This window comes from Eptesicus fuscus, chromosome 11 (assembly GCF_027574615.1).
Source record: "Eptesicus fuscus isolate TK198812 chromosome 11, DD_ASM_mEF_20220401, whole genome shotgun sequence".
NCBI lineage: Eukaryota > Metazoa > Chordata > Mammalia > Chiroptera > Vespertilionidae > Eptesicus > Eptesicus fuscus.
The window spans coordinates 72,009,771-72,030,045 of NC_072483.1; the positions used below are offsets into that span (position 1 = coordinate 72,009,771).

Below are 20,275 nucleotides of genomic sequence, written 5' to 3' on the forward strand. Positions count from 1 at the left end.
CTACTTTCTGTACAATGGACAGCTCCCCTTCGCCTCTCTCCCTCTAGAACTCCTGGAGCAGTAAAAAGCTTCCAGGGAGAAAACCTGGGTTCTTAATTCAGGGCGGCCATAATTAGCTGTATGTCTTTGGGCAGATCTCCCTCCGCTCTGGACCCCAGTGTCCTCACCTGTAAAAGGAGGCATCTGGAGCTTCAGTTCCTTGTGGTTCTTTCCAACTCTAAACAAACTTTGTGACCACCAAGCTCCTCAGCACTTCCTTTCCCTGAGCTGCAGTCTCATCACTCTATCTACCGTGCCCTTCGGTTTATGTTCTGTTTCCAATCCCCTTAGGGGACCAGAGCTAAGATCCCCAAGGAGTCTGCTCCTTCCCCAGCTCCTTCACTAGGATGAGCCCCATTCTCTAACTCCAGACTGGGAAAGCTTGTACCTGGCCAAGTACAAGGCCAATCAAGAGAAGCCAGCCTTGGCCCTCTCTGCCTCACGCTTGGCCACAGGAAACTCCAAGGAACCAGTCACTGAAGACTGTACGAGGGTGGGCAGGGTGGAGCTACGGAAAGAGAAGATGCTGACAGAGGGAGGGTGAGCCCCTGCTCCATCACCTGCCATGGCTGCACCTAGCACCTTCTTTCCCCTCCAGCTACAAAGGCACTTCATCCCTATGCCTCCTCCTCAGCCCCCAAGGATGTACCCCTACATGACACCAGCCAGCTGGAGTGAGAATTTCCTCTTGAAACTGCCCAGACACACTCAGTGACCGCCACCCCCCCTCCCAAGCTCATTGCCATCTCCCCTAACTGCAGCCTATTTCCTCAGAATTCTGTTTCTTAAGGCTTAGTCAGCCTAAGGCTCTGCCTTTGGCCTAGAGAAGGTCAAAAAGGAAGTCCCAACAAGGACCTAAGGAGAATGGGCCCTGGTCAGGCACACACACCCACAGGACCCTGAGCACCAAGCCCAGCCTCAGACACTCTCCTGCCTGGAACCATCATTGGTCCTTCACACACAAGACTAGCACTCTACACAAGATGGGCAGGGCCCCGGGCACCTGCCTAAGCATTCCCTTTCCATGCTCTCCAAACCTCTGCTAGATATGTCCAGCCCATGGGCTTTCTACACCAACTCCACAAACCTCTGTCCCTCATCTGCTCGTACCACCAGACTCCTCCACAGCCCACAGCCCCCACACATATGCACACAAGCACATGCTGACATGTAGGTTCTCAGGCACACACCTCCATACATGCCTGGGAGCCCCCAGACCTATCTCCTGTTGCCCTGGACCCCACTTATTCATACTCATCCACCCAATGGCCTCTTCCGACCAACCTGGAGCTGAGCATACCAACTTCCCCAGCAACAGGCTGCGAGGAGCTCTGACCCATCCCCTCAACATTGCAGTCGGACCAGGGGTGCACACACCTGTCAGGAGCTGATCAGGAGTCTCCAGTCTAAGTTACTGGAGCTGATGAAGATGATTTTCTGCAGGTGGCCTCTCGCTACCGGGAAACTAAGAGGGTGTCCACTATGGAATTCCCAGAGAGGCCTGAGTGGGGCTCAGGCTTTGTTTACCCACTGCTGACCCATGACCTCTGACCTTCCTGTGGGGAGCTTCTCTACCTTGACACCCCTTTCCCTGCACCTTCCTCTTGGTGGGCACTTCTGGGTCAGTGCAGCTGAGAGGCCAAAGCACCTGGGAAGGAGTCTGGACGAATCCACGTGGCCCTGGCCGTCCTCTACCTCTGATCACCCACCCAGCCCCTGCCTCCCCATTACCTCCGACCTCCAGCACTGTGACCAGGGCCTCGCAGCAGGCCTGGCCCCGCTCGTTCTGGGCCCTGCAGCTGTACTTGCCGGCGTCCTGCGCCCCGCAGTTCCGCAGCCACAAGCAGCTGGGCTCCGGGGCTGGCGGAGGCAGGAGCTGCCCATCTCGGAACCAGCTGAGGCTGGGCTGGGGCGCTCCGCTCACCACCACCCGCAGCCGCACGTCGCAGCCCACAAACACTGCGGCGTCCTTCAGGGGCCGAAGGAAGACTGGCGCCCCGGCCGCGGGCCCTCCGCCGGCCCCGGCCCCTCCGCCGGCCCCCACCTTGGCCCTCTTCGGAGGCACCCCGGGGCTGGGGGGTGCCCTGGTGCCCGCCTCCTCGCCTCGCAGGCCCCGCGATTTCTGCATGGCCTCTGCGAGCTGGGCTGGGGGGTGCTGGAACCGACGGCCACGGGGGGCGCCCGGGGGATGGTGCCTGGAAGATGAGTCCTGGGGGGCCGGCGCCCTGCCTTTCTGCTGCCCGCCCGCCTTCAGCCTGCGCTACCCAGAAGGTCACCAGGGCGGCCTGCTGGCAATTGCTCCTCGGGGGCTATTTTTAGGGCCCCCGGCTCCAGTTTCGAGGGAGCTGTGGAGGGAGGGGGCAGCAGAGGAGGGGACTTGGGCTCCACTCGGCTCCTTCCCTCCCTCCAGGTGGCCCCAGACCCCCACCAAGTTTAACCGAGTTCCAGCCCCTTCCCCCATGGTGTGTCTGCGAGCAAGCCCACTCCTGAGGAGTCGGATTACCCTTGGGCTCGATCCCATTTCCCTTCCTCCCTCCTCGCAGGCCCCTGATTCCCAGCTGGGAAAGGGACAGGAGGTCTTGGGTGAAGTGTCTGAGCGGCAGATGGGAAGGAAGGCCCGGCGAAGGGGAGCAGACAGCCAGAGAAGAGGGACCAGAGGCCTCCGCAGCCTCCATGACAGTGTGGTAAACAGCAAGACCAGGAGCAGGGAGCGGGGTGGATTCTGGCTCCCAGCGGGTCCTGCCTATGCTTGCTGGATGACATCAAGCCTCTCTCAACCTCCAAGTCCTCATCTGTAAAAATGGGTAGTTGAATAGGTTTGCAATAGGCAGAGAAGAGAGGGAAGGACATTCTAGGTGGAAGGAACGGCATGGCCGAAATCAGAACATGATGAAAGCAGATGATGTGTTCTAGGAATCAGATGAGTTTGGAAGGATTGAACTGCAGTGGGGAGGGTGAGTGGAGGTGGGAAGTGGGGCCTGGCCGAGGGAGCTTTGCTTGCTAAAGTCAGTCTCCTGATGACAGTTGGGTGCCACTGCAGGGTGCTAAACAGCAGGATAACATGGTCAGAGCTGTGTTGTAGAAGAATCCCTCTGGCAGCCACAGTGTGGAGGGTGGATTGGAGGTGGGAGAGTTGGAGGCCAGTTAGAGCAGTGGTTCTCAAAATAGGCATCTGTAAAAAGTAGAGAATCAAGCTCCACCCCCAGAGATGCAGGTTCAGTAGGCAGTGCTAGGAAAGTCTGGGAGTCTGCATTTAACTAGTGTCCCAGGTGACTGATGCACCTAAGGGTTGCACTTTGAGAAACATCAAGATAGGACATAACCACTTTTATTTATTTATTTATTTTTATTTATTTATTTATTATTTTAAAATGCCTGCTGGCAAATTCTTTTTAAAATATTTATTATTTCTTTTTAGAGAGAGAGAGGAAGGGAGAAGGAAAGAGAAAGAGAGAGTTCTATTGTCTGACTCCTACACACCCCCTACCTGAGATCTAGCCCAAAATCCACACGCCCCCTGACCAGGAATCGAACCTGCAACCTCTTGGTGCACTGGATGATGCCCTTCAAACTAAGCCACACTGGCCAGGGAGGGACATAACTGCTTTTAAAAGTCCAACGGGGACTTTTGTGCTGGAACAGTTTTATATCTTGACTGTGGTAGTGGTCACATGGGTCTACACATGATAAAATTGCATAGAACTAAATGCATGCACGTGTATGCATGCACACGCACACACACACATACACACAAATCATATATATATAAACCTGGCAAAATCTGAAGAAGGTGGGTGAACTATATCAATGGCAATTTCCTGGTTCTGATAATGTATTATAGTTATGCAAGATGTTACCATTGGGGAAACCAGATGAAGGGCATACAGGTTATCTCTGTATTGTTTTTCTGTGTTGTAACCACATGTGAGTTTACAATGATCTCAAAATGAAAATTTTTTTAAAGTCCAGGTGGGAGGCCAAGGGATAAGCCTGGGAAGGCAGAGAGGAGCGACAGGAGGAGCGCTGAGTCATTTGCAAATAGAGAAAAGTACTCTCAATGTCACCCCCTTATCCCACTTCTTCATTCTGGGAGACCAAAGTCAAAGTGTGCTCGTGTGTGTGTTCATGGAGAGGGAAAAGAAGAAACCATTTAAATAGTGAATTTTGTCCATAGAGATTAAAAGCCTTGAGGAAGGAAAATTTTGTTGTTTGCATACATTAAAGCTTACTCTTGGTACTGTGCAGTTCTCAGGTTTTGAAAAACGCAGAGAATCATGTATCCACTATGCCAGGACCTTACAAAACAGTGATCATCCTAAATATTTGCCTGAGCATCCCCTTTGTAGTCAAACATGCCCTCTGCACCAGCCCCTGGCAACCACTGATGATAAACTGAATTTTTAGCTGTAAATTGAATTGTTAAAATGTAGAGGCAAGCCATTGCAAGCAGATGGAACATCAAGAACAAAGGACTAGAGACTGTTTTTAAAAACCAATAACCCAAAGCCACCTAGCACTGTGCCTCAATGATTTGTGTAGAATGCAGTAGATGGTCTGTAAATGTTGGCTGGTTGGTTGGTTGGTTGGTTGGTTGGTTAGTTGGTTGAATTATGAACTGTGTGGTCTTGACATCTCTAAGCCCCAGTTCCCTCATCTATAAAATGGGGGTGATCCAACTCAGGGTTTATTCATTCATTCAACTAATTCTTGAGTTCCTACTATGTGCCTGGCACAGTTCTAGGCACTAGGAGTATAGCAGCGAACAAAGCAGACAAGGATTCCTGCCCCTGTGTTGCTTATATTTGTTGCTTATTTCTTCTTTATAAAGAAACTAGAGGCCTGATGCACGAAATTCATACAAGAGTAAGCCTTCCTTCCCCCGGCTGCTGGCACCAGCTTCCCTCTGGCACCCCAGACCTGGGCTTTCCTCGCAGCCCCGGCATTGTCCGGTCTAATTAGCATATTACGCTTTTACTATTATTATATTTTATTATTATTAGAAGAAGATAAGTGCTGTGGAAAAAATGGAACAGGGTATGGAGATAGGAATGTGGTAGGGTGGTTAGAGCTTCACTGGGTGAGGAAGCAAATGGCACAGATGTCCAGGTAGGACTGCTCCCTGCAGAGGTGGCCTCCAAGAGGAGCCAGGAGACCAGTGGGGCTGGACAGAGACATGAGGTCAGACAGCCTAGCATCTGGTAGGCCCTGGCACTTTTATTCCTAGTGAACCAGAAAGTCAGCTCAGAGAATTTTGAGCTGAGGAATTACATGATCTGACTTAGGTTGTCATGATGGCTTTAAATTATTACATTAAATATTAACATGAATATTAACTATTTAAAAAGGGCCTGGCACAAAGCCTGGCACATGGCTTGTGTGTCTCCTGGCCGAATATTCACAATATGGGCATGCATTGATGCGCAGGCAGAGGTGTGTGGACCTGGGGTGTGTGGGCCTGGGTAGGGAAGGCACTGACCTGTTCCAGTCACTGGCGCCCTCTCCTGGAGGAGCCTGCACTAGCTGTGACAGCAAGAAGCCATCATACTGGCCAGGCCTGTCACCCAGGGCAGCTGTCTGCAAGGTGCTCATCTGTCCCTTAGAATGGGCCCCACAGTGCCCCGCGGCCTGGCGCCGGGCTGGGTGTGTGCTGCCAGTCTGCCCTGACTAGCAATCACAAGCCTATGGTGTCATGGAAAGAGATCTGGGCTCCGGAGGCCAAGGAACCTGGGGCCCGGTCCTCCTCTGCTACGGATATGGGCAGTTCACCCCACCTCTCTGGGCCGTGGGGAGCTTCCTCTTACTCATAATGATACACCACGTACCCGGAACATGGTAAAAGCTCAGTAAATGTTGGTTGAATCAGTGAATGAAGTGGGGGCCATGGGCCTTTCTGATAAATATTTAATTTAGAGAAAAGCAAATAAAAGTGCCCAGTGGGTATTCATTCAACAAGTACTTAAATATTTAATGAGCACCTTCTATGGACCAAGCACTCTTATGGGCACCAAGGATATAGTTAGTGAATAAAAACCTTGCTCTTGGGTAGCTGACATTTTAGGTGTTGAACCAAAGGTCACTGATGTATTTGCATATGTGTCCTGGGCAAGCTTGTGGTGAGAGGAGGATGAGAAAGCGGTGAATGGGTGTGATGCATTGTCTCAAGGAGCTGGGAGGGTAGTCAGAGTGGACAGACAGGGTCAGAGAGTGCCCACTGAGGCCTCAGTTTCTGGCTTAGGGATATATTTGCCTCCACAGTCCTTCCTACTCCTCCAGTTGGTCTGGAACTGGTCCCATGTCTCTAGTGGGAAGCTGTCAGTCTTCTGTGAGCCCTCTTATTTCTCAGGGTTCAGAGTCTTAAAGGAGAAGATGTTAAGTGCCCCTAGCATGAGACACAGATCTTCTTTGGTTTATTTTTGTCCACTCTCTAGGAGCACCGCACCTGTCTCCCAAACCCCTAACTTCCTGTGTCAGTGTCCAGCTCCCAAGGAGGCAGACAAAGCCAAGGGCTCAGAACCGGAACTACTAGTCCCAGGAGGGCTCTGCTCAGAGAATGCGTCCCTACTGTGGGATACAGGGTGGGTCTGGGTCTTCTCTCTTCTCTGAGGACAAGTGTGTGGTCATCACAGGACACAGATGTGAGCTGAGAAGGATGTGTGCAGAGCCGTCCCAACTGGAAGGGGCCACCATGGAGGCAGGGAGTTCTCTGACACAGAGACTTCCAAGCAGAGCTCGATGATTTCTCATCAAGGCATCGGAGCAAGGCTGGGGAGGGATTTCATCAGAATGGGGATCATTGCCTTTGAGGTCTGACTCTGAGTCTAGGATTCCTACTCTCCCTCCACCATGGTGACTAGTCCACATCTAAGCTTTTCTTTGGAGGATGAGGCTGCCTCTCAGACCTTCCCTGACCTGTGTGGCCCTTTCTGCTTTGAGGGGTAGATGAACGCACATAACTCATTCAAGGGAAAGAAGGCACCTAGAGGCTCCAGAAAGTACTCACAGATACATACATCACCTCTTATCCACCGGGGCCCAGTCTCCCCCAGGTGTTTCTCTCACAGAGACTAGCTTAGATTCCAGGGTCCCCAGCAGGCTCAAGGATAAGAAACCCCTCACCGATCCCTCCTCCCTTATTCCAGTGTGAAGACCCTAGAAATGCCATTTCTAATTTCTCTTGGAGCTCTGCTACAGGTTGATAGGGGTAATTCTGGGGCCTGCAGGGTTCACCCCATTGGAGCACTGGGGGAAAGCAGTGACCATGAGTTGATAGTGGACCGTGGCTGAGGGTGGTGACCAGGGTGCAGCCCCAGATGTTCCTAGCGCAAAGGTGAAGAAACACCAAGAAGCCCTGTGCACTGAAAGGCAGTCGGTTCCAATTCCAATCAGGGCACATACCCAGCTTTTGAGTTCCATCCCTAGTTGGGGAGAATATGAAAGGCAGACGATCAATGTTTCTCTCTCATGTCAATGTTTATCTCTCTCTCTCTCTCTCCCTTCCTCTTTCTAAGCATGTCCTCAGGTGAAGGTTAAAAAAAAGAAAAGAAAAGAAAGCCCTAGCCGGTTTGGCTTAGTAAATAGAGCGTCCGCCTGCAGACTGAAGGTTCCCGGGTTCGATTCCCATCAAGGGCACATGCCTGGGTTGCAGGCTCGATCCCCAGGAGGGAGTGTGCAGGAGACAGCGATCAATGATTCTCTCTCATCATTGATGTTTCTGTCTCTCTCCCTCTCCCTGCCTCTATGAAATCAATAAAAATACATTTAAAAAGGGGGGGGAAGGGGGCCTTCATAGAAAGAGGGACTACAGCCTAGAGGGGAAGGAGCAACTTGTGAGGGAGGAGTGCATCTAAAGAGGGGAGAAAGACACCAGAAAGGCTTTTGGAAGTTTCGGGGTGGGGTGGGTGGGGGGGAGAAACACCACATAGGAACATCAGACTAGCACCTTAAGACTAAAACCCCATTAGGTTTATTTCCCCTACAGACCATCTGAATTTATTGTTTGTGATCTCTACCCTCTTCCCATCTCTAAAAGGTAATCTCTCAATCTGTGAGGAGTGTCAGGAAGGCTGAGACCCACATGGATCCATCAAGCTTCCTAAATCATTGATCCACCTGGAGTTTATTTTTTGGAAGGAATGAACAGAGTTAGAGCCTTCATCCTGTCCTCTGCCGCTACCCAATTGCCCCTCCGCTACCCATCAGTGTAAATGTTTTATTCCACAATTTCCTAATTTTCTTTTCATATGTCCTATGTTCCTCTCCCATCTTCCCAAATTTTCCCCAAATTTCCCTTTAGTGTTTGAGATAGCATGGCATTAAAATGATAAGTTAATGGGGGATGAATGGACAGCTTTAGAGTATTGGGTCTTCTTCTCCAAGAACAAGAACAAGCTTTTCATTCTCCTTAACGTGGTTGTTTTTCCTGAACTGGCCCTTGCGCATAAAGGTGCTCAGGCAGGTGTCATGGAAAGGTGTGAGTTTCTTTGGGGAAGGAACTGGGGAGGAGCCCTACTTCAGAGCCAGTCTGTGGGGAATCGTGGTGACTTTCAAAAAGAGCAGCCGTGGTGTGCCTGGGCTCTGATGATCTGAAAGGGGTAGGAGGCCCAGAATTGGGCCCTAATAGGAGGTATTTGTGGTTCCCCAACAAATGCCCTGTTCACCTCCCGCCCCCATATGCTACACACAAACAACAAGGCAGGGAGGCTCTGGGAGCAGAAGAGCTGCCAGGCCCTGGGGGACAGTCTGGCTGGGCAGGAAGGCAGCACAGTCCATCAGGAGAAGCAGTTTGACAGGGCCCCGGGGGCTCCTAAAGGAGACCTGGCAGTCAAAACAACAGGGGACGTGCTAGGCTTGTGCTTCTCTTTTTATTGTTTCTGTCCGGCCCCTGCAGTGGGGGAGGGGCAGGCACGGGAGGTGGGCGCCCTGCCACCTTGCCTGAGACCGCTCTGCCTCTGTCCTCTCCTTTCCTCTCAGCATCTCGCCCACCCTCACTCCTTCTGAGTCTCCTGCTCCCACATCTGGCACCTTCGGGGGTTCCCTCTTGCAGCCCCTGCTTGCTAAGCCTACCCTGGGAACATAAGGGACTATGGGGCTAATTTAGTGCCCCCCAGTCTCCACAGGGACTAGTCCCCCAGTTGCCTGCCTGGCTTACTGAGGAGGCCCTTTCTTTCTCTGACCTGGGCTGGGGAGTGGAGAGGTCCACCCCATGGGTCCCAACACCCTGCTGGGGTGAGGGGCCCTCTCCAAAGCCAGAGGCTAGAGCCTGAGGTCACGGAGGTGGGAGGGGCAGGGTCACTGCTCTGCCTTGGCTCCATTCAGGCCCTGCCCAGCACACCCATGGGCGGCCAAGAGCCAGGCTCACTCACTTCCAACATCCAGGACTCACACTGCTGGGGGCTCCCTGTGCCGGGCAGGGATGGGCCATGTCCCCTGTGGGGACCATGAGGGGGGTGGTGAGCGAGGGTCAGAGGCTGTGAGGGGAGACTGTGGCTGGGTGTGGTGCCCTTCGATGGAAGGCGGCTGGCTTCAGGAGGCAGTGAGGACAGGGGCGAGGACGGTCTCTGGTGGCAGAGGGGTCTCTGGCTTTAGAGCACCTCGTGCTGCTGCTGTGTGGCCTCGCTGACGACCTGGGGAGGAAGAGAAAGATAGTCCAATCCAGTGTTGGCAGGAGAATGGAGCCAAGGCCAGCCACCCAGCCCCCTTTCCAGAACAGCAGGACCCCCTCTCCCCTCAGACAGGGACTCAAACAAGCACAGCTGGCCGAAAGCGCCTGGCTGACAGCTTCCCAGACACACCCCATGGCCCCCACCAGTAAAGGGACCGGGCAGACTGCTCACCTCCCCGTCCCGGGTCTCAATGGTCTTGATCATCACTGTCTTCTTGGTATGGACTTCGGAACCCCTTTGTTCAGGGCTTGTTTCTGTAACAGACCATCCACATGCTCAGCCTGACCGAGTCCAGACCAGGCTGCTCCAGGAGCTGGGAGTCCACCCCTGGTCCCACGGGGCAGAGAGAAGACTCCCACCCCTTCTATATGGATCTGGTACTTTTTCAGCAGGACTTTTATCACTTGTCCTTGAGCCCAGTGAGTGGCTCTGTGGACCCCAGGGTTAGTCCCATGGTTGAGATGAGATCGGGAACCAACAGATGTGCTCCAGATGTAAACTGGTTCAGGAGGGCAGGACCCCTGAGGCCCAGGCCACCCAGCACTTCCATCCCCCATACATCTTGCTCCCTGTCCACCCTTGGGCCGCAGGAGAGCCCTGCATGAATTTGTACCCTGACAGTTAGAACCCAAAACCCAGTCCCAAGATATTCTCTTGGAGGACCTCATGGTACCCAGTCCCCTTTAAGGCTCCGGATGAGTAACTTGATGTCTTAATGAAAGAGAAACGGACAGGAGTCGGTCACTGATTCATCGTGTTGGTGGCCAGTGACTTGCTCTCTGTGCCTCAGTTTCCTCATTGTGAAATGGGAACAATGATTCTTGCCCTATCATGGCTACAGGACTATTAATTTCAAAAAGCATGAAGCAGTTTTAAATGTAAGGCTCACACTTGGTATCTGCATAAACGACTAACTAAAATGAGAGGTTCTGAGTTTCATAGTAAGGGTCAAGTTTAGGTCCTTGGTACTAAGAGTCTGGTGTTCATGAATCTCCTTAGCAAGCAATCAGCCTGTGATGAACGTTGTAACTCCGTGGAGCCAGCATGTATTTTTCCCTGATGGAAATGAACATCGAAGATATAAAAGGTTTGATCTAGGAAAGGCAAAGCTGCCAAGGACTCTGACTTCCTTTCCTAATGTATCATTATAGTGTGTTTTTCTGTTCTCCAGGGTTGGAAAGCCATGTGATCTGCATATTACTAATGGCAGAATGGCACAATGCCCTAGCAGCTACTTCTTCTCGTTGTTTGGCTTCGCTATGGTTTGGCTTCATTGTTATAAACCTAATCCAACATCTTGTTCCAGCAAACTGGAGGTGTTCAACAAGCAGCGGAGAGGGTGGGGGTGGGAGAGGTGGCACTTGGCAATTTGCCAGACAATGGGTGGTTGGTGCGTTATAGCCAGGGAGTATGGTCCTAGATGCTTCTGCTGCCAGGCCCCTAAGGACACCCCTGGTTCCTTCAGAGTTTGGGTATATCAGGAAAAAGAAGCTGTTTGCTGATGCTCAATATTTCCAGAAGGTTCAGGGGACATGGTCAATACAATATCATCCTATATAATAAAAGCCCAGCCACCGAATGGTGGAACGACTAAAAGGAACGACCGGTCAAGCAGTTGCTATAAAGCGCACTGACAACCAGGGGGCAGACGCTCAATGCAGGAGCTGCCCCCTGGTGGCCAGTACACTACCACAGTGGGAGCGCCACTTGGCTGACCAGGATGAGCTGCTGCTCCCACTGCGAACCCCAGGCCCACAGGCAGGAACCCGGGCTGTGATCATCGCCTCCTCCTCGCTCCCTGCCGCCTCCTCCAGATGCCACAGTCCACAGGCCTCTCAGAGCTGACCCCGGAGGCTGGGAGGCAGGTTCGTGGCTGCTGCAGGACTAAGGCCTACTCTGCTGCCTCTCAGTGCTATTGTCCCTGGGCCCACCCCGACCGGGTCCCCTGGAGCGGCAAGTGCTCCGGCTCCACAGAAGATGCCGGACCAGGGAGCAGCCGCTCAGAGGGCGGGTCCACAGCCACTCCACTGGCCAGGAGGAGCAGCAGCGCTCCCACCGTGGGCTGATTCCCGCAGGCCACACCCCCCCACTAGTGCATGAATCCTGTGCACTGGGCCTCTACTGAGATAATAAAATAGAACGATCTCTTTGTCAGAAGATCCTCTACCTAACCCCCCTCCCCCCACCCCCTACTCCCCGGCAGCAGCCCCCTTTCTCTTCTCCAAACCCCAGTCCTGTCCCCACAGTTCCATCCTCCCCTCCTGGCTGGCCTTGAGCACTGCCCATGCTGGATTCATGCCCTCCACCACCCAGGCCTCCACTTGCTAACATACACTCACCTCGAAAGTTGAGGGCAGAGAAGGTCTGGATAGGGAGGTTGATCCTGGAAGGAGAGAGATCAAATCCCAAAGGGTTAGGACCCTCGCTCTCTCCCTGTGACCACCTATGAAGTTTGCCCTGGTCCTCTCTAAACACCATCCTCAGCTGTCCCAGTCCCAGGGACCCCAGCACTCCCACTGCCATACTGCTCAGGACATAGGGGCAAAGGCCAACTTTAGCTGTCCCAGGAACTGTCCCTTTAGGACGGATCACCCATTCTATCTCTGACCTGCTGGCATGACACCAACACCCCCAATCCTGCTGCACTGTCCAGTTCACCAGGATTCCCTTCTTGATCCTGACGCGGCAGGAAGTATGGATAGCGGCTCTGGGGGACATCCATTGTGTGTGCCCTCCAGCCAGGGTGGGAACCTCTGGCCTATGCACATGTGAGGCCAAGTTCCAGGAAATGCCATTTAGCTACCTTAAAAGGTCATTATAGCCCTAGCCCATTTGGCATAGTGGATAGGACGTCGGCCTGCAGACTGACGGGTCCCGGGTTCAATTCCGGTGAGTGGCATGCAAGAGGCAGCCAATCAATGATTCTCTCTCATCATTGATGTTTCTATCTCTCTCTCCCTCTCCCTTCCTCTCTGAAATAATAATTATATATTTTTTAAAGTCATTATATATAGGTGTTACTCTACGAAACCTGAAATGTGTAAGTCTCCATCTAAACATGTCGGCTGATTTCTAAAAACTGCCAATATTATCGTTTTTATGAGTATCAATGGACATCATTTTTTTGAGTTAATGACCTGTTTTAAATTGAAGTTAAGTTTACATACAGTGAAATGCGCAGATCTTTAGTGTGCAATCCAGTGAGTTTTGATCAGTGTTTAACTGCAAGTCTAAATAAAGATATAGAACATTTCCTCCACCCCAGCAGGTGACCTCATGTTCCCTTCCAATTGTGTGCTGTTTTCTGTGTCTAGAGGTGAATTGACATGTCCGAGCTTGTCATTCTGGTCTTTTCCTATGAGCACATGTATGTATGTATGTGTGTGTGTGTGTGTGTGTGCACATGTGCGCCCTCAGTGTTCAAGTCTGCACCCTCTCTTCTAGCTTGTCTCTCCTTTATCTGCCCCTCCCTTTCCTACCTCATCATTCCCCACTTTGCTCTCATCTCTCCCTTGACTGGCAGTAATATTTTATTACCATTTGCTGAACATGGTTTTATGCTGCTGGTTCTTAATTCTGAAGGTAGAAGAGGGAATAGTTACATTTCTCTTTTTATCAAAGCTATTAATTAAATCACTTTACTCAGGTGGCCTTGGTTAATTCTCTGCTATTAGTGGAGTGGTGGCCTCTTGTATAAAATTGTTTCCAGGTCTTGTTGAGGTGATCCTGAGCCCCCATCATGGCAGGAATGGGGGCCCTAGCACCCCCCCCCCCAGAACCCCACTGCCAGCCCTGCCTTGCCCCTTACCGGCTCTCCTCGCCCTCCAGCAGCTTCCGGTAGGTGGCGATCTCCACATCCAGGGCCATCTTGACATTGAGCAGGTCTTGGTATTCACGGAGGTGGCGGGCCATCTCATCCTTGAGGTGACGGATCTCTTCCTCTAAGCGAGCGATGTTGTCCTGGTAGCCGCTGGCCTCACTAGCAAAGCGATCCTCCAGCTCCCGCATCTGCCTCATCAGGGAATCATTCTGCAGGGGAGGGGCGCCCAAGTCAAGGTCAGGTTGTTTTAAGTGGGGGGACCCTTGGGTCCAGGATGGGGGAAAGACAGCCTCAGGGCTGGGAGACACTCCAGATAGTCAAGCCCACGAGTTGTCAAACTCTTCTGAGCCAGGGAACCCTGAACTCAAATTATGTGGAAACTCAGACAATAGAACTGACAAAGGGCAGCATCGATGTTCAGCCTCTGCACCCCCTCTCAGGAGCCTCATGATTTCCTGAGAGCCCAACTGGCAATCCACCTGTTCTTACCATTGTGGTAGATTTGAGGGGACAGAGGCCCAGAGAGGGCCTGTGATGGGCCTAAAGTCACAGAGTGAAGGTGGGAGCTATAGGTAGAAAGGGCCTGGCCAGGCAAGGTGGGCAGGGACTCACAGTGCCTTTGAGAGCATCGATCTCGCAGGTATAGGACTGGATCTGGTGCCGGTATTCCATCATCTCCTGCTTGGCCTGGCGCAGTGCATCATTGTTCTTGTTGGCTGCCTGGGTCAGGTCGGACACCTTAGGGGCAGAGAGGGGCCCTGACATGAGGAGGATGCAGGATGCAGGTGGGGGTGGGCAAGGGAGCATAGAGGCCCTGGCTCACCCTCCTCCCCATGGATGGAGCCACAGGAAACACTTCCAAACTGGACTTGAGGGGGACATAGGGGTCAGGCTGCCTACCTTCGACTTGTACCACTCCTCAGCTTCAGAGATGTTCTTAGCTGCAATGGTCTCATACTGGGCCCGGATGTCCCTGAGGGCAGCAGTGAGGTCCGGCTTGGTCATGTCCATCTCCACATGGACCTGCTGTTCTTGAAGCTGGGCCTGTAGCTCTCGGATCTCCTGCAGGGAGCATCTGGGCGTCAGTCCCCTACCAGGCACCCTCACACCCCCATTCCCAGAGCCCAGCACCACGGTCCCCCCTTTCCACCTGCTTTCACCAGTGTCTAAGGACCCTGAGGAGGAGGGCCCAGAGCATACCTCTTCGTGCACTTTCTTAAGGAATGCGATTTCCTCATTGAGAGATTCGATCCTGCGCTCCAGGTCAATTCGAGCTAGAGTGGCGGCATCCACATCCTGGGAGAGGTCAAGCAAGAGGGACAGGGTCACTGATCACCCAGGCAGGGCCGAGGGAAACCAGGGGCCACACAGGGCGGGGACAGAGAGGTACGGATCCCGGGTGACTAATGAGGGCTCACCGATCGGAAGGCAGCCAAGTTGTTCTCTGCTTCTTCTTTCAGTTGAATTTCCTCTTGCAGCCTGGTGGGGACAGACAGACAGAAAGAAAGATAGATGATTGGTGGGGATAAAACTGCCCAGAGAGTGGGCTGAGAACAGAGAAAGGAGGCCTGGCTGCTGGGTAGAAACAGGAGAGGCCCCACCCAATGGGGGGAGGGGACAGGAAGTGTGGCCCAATCTCTGCCCTAGAGCCACACCCTGGAAGTCTATGTCCCCATCAGATTGTGACCTCGCTGAGATTAGGAAGCCTGTCTATTTTATCCACCTCTATGTCCCTGGTTCCTAGCCCCAGCTTGGCCCGTGTAGGGGTGCGATTAATGTTTATGACCTGGGTGGCAGGGTGGTGACTCTGCTCACTTGAGCTGTCAGAAGCAGGACCCATGAGCACTGGCTCAGACTTGTGGCCCTTTCCTACCGGGAGCCCAGTGGAGCCCACCATCCGGGCCTCCCAGCTGCCTCGAGGGCCCCCACCCACTCTCCCCTTTCCTCTAGGTTATCTGTTCCCCTGTGAAATGGCACAGCCTCAGCTAGGCCCAGGGCCCACCTCCCCACTCTACCCCCCTCTTCAGGGTCTCATCACAGAGGAGCTGAGAGCTACTGCTTGGATTCCCCGCCCCCTGCCCTTCCCAGCTGGCCCCAGATTTCCTCCTCTCCTATCAAACCCCCTTTCCCTCTGACTGAACCTGGGCCCCTCCTCCCTCCACCCATCTGCCTGCCTGACCGCCAGCCACATCACCCCATCATCTTCAGATGCTTTTTAAGGGGGCTGTCTATAGGGCCTTCCAAGGTTTCCCATTTCCGCCCCATGATGTCTCCAAGGAAACTCTTTTGCAAGCGTGGAGCGCAGGAGAGAGACCTGGAGTCCCTCCCGCTCAGGGGACACAGGCTGATGACCTTCTCCCTGCAAGGCGCCCAGCCCGTGGGAAGGGGTTTCTGGGAGCACAGGGTTCTCACTTGGCCTTGAGCCGCTGTAGGTCGTCCAGCAGGTTGTCGCGCTCCAGGTCGACGCGGGAGCGCTGGTTGGTGAGCACCTCCACCTGGCGCCGCAGCTCGCGCAGCTCCTCCTCGTAGATCTCGGCGACCCGCGTGGGCTCGCGGCCCTTGAGCCGGTTCACCTCGGCGGCGAGCGCTGCGTTCTGCTGCTCCAGGAAGCGCACCTTCTCGATGTAGTTGGCGAAGCGGTCGTTGAGCTCCTGCAGCTCCACCTTCTCGTTGGTGCGCGTGGTCAGGAACTCCTGGTTCACGGCGTCGGCCAGCGAGAAGTCCAGCAGCTCGCCCGCGCCGTAGGAGGAGGGCGCGCGGGCCGTCCCCAGCCGGCTGGCCCGCAGCCCGCCCAGGCCCCCCGCCCCGCCCGCCGTGCGCGACATCTGGTACACGCGGGATGTCATCGAGCTCGAGGAGCCCTTGGTGCCGAAGCCAGCGCGCGGGAACACGGGCGAGCTCAGCGGGGAGCCGAGCGAGAAGGCCGGGGCCCCGCCGAAGGTGCGGCGGTAGGAGGACACGCGCTGGCTGGAGGAGTAGGCCTGGCTCATCGTGGCGGCGCGGGCGAGGCTGGGAGGCGAAGAGAAGGCGGCGGGCAGGCGGCCGGCTGGAGAGTGGATTCGGCAGGGGACACCGGGCCCCCAGCAGCCAGCACTATTTGTATCCCTCCTGACATCAGCCCCCGCCGCCCCTCCCCTGACAGCTGCAGGATCCGGCTGTCCTGCCAGGAAAGGGCGGCCACTGGCGAGGGGGCGGGGAACCCAGCTCCCCCGCAGGAGGCCTGTGGGGGGCTTGTAAGGGGTGTGAGAGAGGCTGATCCACCTAGGAGGGCAGAAGAACGGCCGGCCTGCCAACAGCTTCAGCAGGGCAGCAGGCACGCCGGAACCCCCAGGCAGGCCCCTTCAGCCTTTGGGTGCTGGCCTCATACTGGCCGTAGTCAGGGGAGAGAGCCCGGGAGAGGCTTCCATTTAGTTTGAGGGTCTCCTTTTTGCTCCAAGGTCATTGCTCCAAGAGACTTTGGGTCATTTCCTGAAGGGACAAGGCCTGTTCTCAAGAAAGGCTCCCAGTCACCATTTTTCCAAAGATTCTCTGGAAGTGGCAGAGGTTTGGGAGGGCTCAGGCAAAGACCAGGAGTCCACCAGCCAGACCTAGAGGAGGAGGGTCTCTAGGCAGCCTGAGCGTGTGAGCGTGCCCTAGGGTCAGACAGCAATCATGGCCAGAGCTGTCCACTGGCACCTGGGTTCTAGCTCTAAGCCTCAGTTTCCCCCTAGACTAGTGTAGGCCTTTTCCTCCCCACCTACTGATGAGGACATGGCCTCAAGTTTACAAGAAACAGAGTGACTTCCCAGAATGGTCTGGTGTACTTTCAGTTTCCAATGGCTATGTGCACTCTCACCCCCACACCACCAACTTCACCTGGCTTCTGCCCCCTTGTGTCCACTCCACCCCTCTCTGACTCAACCCCATACCCACATCACCCACGCCCACACACACCAGGGGTTTGTGTTTTGTCACGAGCCGCATGTCAACCCAGCCATCTCCCTGACAGCAACAGCTGCCAACCCGAAATACCAGAGCCGGTATTTATAGAGGAGAATGCATGGGTCCGGTAAACAAGCGCACAGAAGAGAAGCTCTGGGGGTGGGGCCCCAGATACCTGAGGAGGAGGCCTGAGTGTCAGATGGTGGAGGAAGGCTTGGGGTGCTAAGGCCCACTCACTTCCCACCCCCATAATGTCCTAAGCCCCCAGCAGGAATGGAGCCCTGCAGAGGTCTTGCCCATCCGCAAGGCACTGGCTGACCCAACAGGACATGCCCACTTCTCCATGAACACTGCTGTCTCTCCACACCTCCACCTGGCACTCCACAGGCCTCTCTTAGGCCTGACCCTTTTGGAATGCAAATCCTGGAAACAGAGTTCTGGTCCTTCCCTAGCTCTGCCATCACCAGCAGAACTAGTTACTGGCAGACAAGTCCTTTACTTCTCAGTGTCATTATAAAGAGAGAATACTAGCCTTGCCATGTTCACCCTATACATGTTTGAAGAGCCTAGGGAACAATATGCAATAATAATAATAATAATAACGCCTTACATGTACGAAGCACCTACTCTATGCCACTCTGCTGAAGCAGTCTGACTCCCGAGCTCATGCTTTGTCCCCAGGGTGGGTGTCAATGTGCCAGGTGATCTTAAAGAGCTTTGTTACTGCTGTCTTTTCAAAGCCCTTTCACATTATGTGTCTAATTTTCACCCAAGAGAACAAGCTTAGGAGGTCGGTGGGGAGTTCCAGCTATTCTTATCCATTCTCGGAGTCACTGCAAGCTGTTGCGTTCTGGTTATTTTTGTGTCTCATCTCCCAAACTAGATTCTAGACTCCTGGAGAATTTTGGAGATCATGTGGGTTCTTAGTACATTCCAGGCAGCACTGTCCTTGTTGTAGTTCAAAGTAGCCTGTGAGCTTCCTTTCTCATTTCCTTATTTTGGTAACAAATGTCTCTCTCTCTCTCTCTCTCTCTCTCTCTCTCTCTCTCTCACTCTCTCACACACACACACACACACACACACACATCAGGAGTGGAAAAGTGACTCAGCTCCCAGCCAGTCTTAGAACTGCATCCCTCTTACTGTAGTGATTGGCTCAAAGGGTGGTGCTGGATCTGAGCAGGGCCAATCAGAGACCTTCCCTGGGATTTATAGATGGAACTGGGATTACTAAATTGGAGCCTGGGGCAACCATGTTTCCTACCTGCTGGAAAGGTCTTTCTGGAGGAAAGAGAGGTCAACACGAAAGGAGAGGCAAAGACACCTGGAGAGGAGGAGAATTGCCAGGCCGGCAATCCCAAATTCTAGGCCCTGGTTCTGCAGCTCTTACTCAATTTCATGAGCTCTCTCAGTGCTCTTCCTTGCTTTGAGGCCAATAAACTTTTCCTATTTTTCAGTTAAGGAACTTGGTGTTGGCTTCTGTCACTTGGAGTCAGACAATCTTGACTAATCTACTGTAGGAAACTCCGCACCTATTTCCACCATGCTGGGGATGAAAAAACATTTGTGGGGCTCCTCTCTGAAAACAGTTTCCAGTTCACATAAGGAAATTGCCCTTCTACCCCGCACTGTCCACTCCTGTTGCCCATGTGCTACCAACCCCCTGAGCTGCCCCAGCAGGCGCGGGGCAAGCCAGCTTCATGTGTACGAGGAGGTGCAGGCCTGGCCCAGTCCACAGGTCTGCGTGTCTGTCCCCAGCCCTCTGCAAGGCTAGAAAAGGAGAAAGAACCCATCCAGAATCCCTGCAGGACAGGAGAAGGAGGGGCTGTCTCAGCAGGAAAAACTCTACAGTGAAAACGATGGAAAGCTGGAAAGTGAGGGAAAGACTGAAGATGATATAGATACCCAAGGTGAAGGAAAGTCTATGAGGAAGAAAAGCCAGAAATGGAGGGGAAGCCAGAGCATGAGGAGAAGCACCAGTATGAGGGACAGCCCGATGATGAGGGGAAACAAAAGAAGCAGAGCAAGTCGGAAGGTGAGGGAAAAGCACAAGGTGAGGACAAGTCAGAACCCAGGCCACGGGCTGCCGAGGAGCGCCCGGCTGAAGATTGTGTGCCGCAGAAAAATAAAACCAAAAACGGACAGGGGGACAGATGATTCCCCCAATGACTATCAGTAGGACTTACAGGAAAGGCATTTGGGCGGTGAGGAGATGATGAGGAAATGTGGAGACACCTCAAGGGCTCAGGAAGAGCTAAGTGGGGATAAAAAGAAAACGGATGTTTTCATTGGATGCAAAGAGATGTACAGGATCCATTCCTACCTAGGGGCTAACGGGGTGGAGATAGGGGCCAAAGGGACTTACATGATATCCCATATCTTTAAAGCCCTTGGACTTTAATTCTGATTTCTCTGGTAAGAATATTCCAACCCTGTTTTCTCCGGTGGGCATTTGCCAGGTGATGTGTTTTCACCTTAAGCTAATAGTTTGCTTCAGGTGTCTGTCATTCTGGATCCCAGCAGCCTTTTTATCCAACTATACAGTGCTCTATATCAGTAGGAGATTTTCACCCATATGCATGGAAGAGATGTTCATGGCACTTTGTAAAACAATAAAGGAAAAAGTTTACACACACACATGAAATTGCCCTTCTGACTAGTCCAACAGCTCAGTGTAATTGTGACATGAGGCAGGAAGCAAATAAGTAAATAAATAAATCCACCTATTCTCTAGTAAAAATCAACCTCTCTACCAGACTTGGCTCTGAACCACTTGGGTCTGTTTCCAAAGTTAAGTTTCAGCCCTGAGGATTTGCTACCATGGAGGGCAGCA

The 20,275-nt window shown here is 53.3% G+C and overlaps 2 protein-coding genes and 1 pseudogene across 4 annotated transcripts in view; 1 reads left to right on the plus strand and 2 right to left on the minus strand.

The window, feature by feature from the left end:
- SPEG (striated muscle enriched protein kinase) overlaps positions 1-2,167 on the minus strand; it is a 54,915-nt gene extending 52,748 nt beyond the window's left edge. For all 3 annotated transcript variants that reach the window (XM_054723351.1, XM_008145128.3, XM_054723352.1), the window contains exon 1: positions 1,771-2,167. In XM_054723351.1, the coding sequence (XP_054579326.1) occupies positions 1,771-2,167 (397 nt within the window). The remainder of the gene's footprint in view (positions 1-1,770) is intronic.
- Positions 2,168-8,881: 6,714 nt separating this feature from the next.
- DES (desmin) lies at positions 8,882-16,579 on the minus strand. The gene is made up of 9 exons (XM_008145131.3): positions 15,934-16,579; positions 14,940-15,000; positions 14,722-14,817; positions 14,422-14,583; positions 14,134-14,259; positions 13,510-13,730; positions 12,041-12,084; positions 9,873-9,955; positions 8,882-9,662 (listed from the first exon to the last, which is right to left on the minus strand). The coding sequence occupies exons 1-9, from the start codon at positions 16,509-16,511 to the stop codon at positions 9,621-9,623; spliced, it is 1,413 nt and encodes a 470-aa protein (XP_008143353.1). The 5' UTR covers positions 16,512-16,579; the 3' UTR covers positions 8,882-9,620.
- Positions 16,580-19,089: 2,510 nt separating this feature from the next.
- Positions 19,090-19,776, plus strand: LOC103289397 (transcription elongation factor A protein-like 3; annotated as a pseudogene).
- Positions 19,777-20,275: the final 499 nt, after the last annotated feature.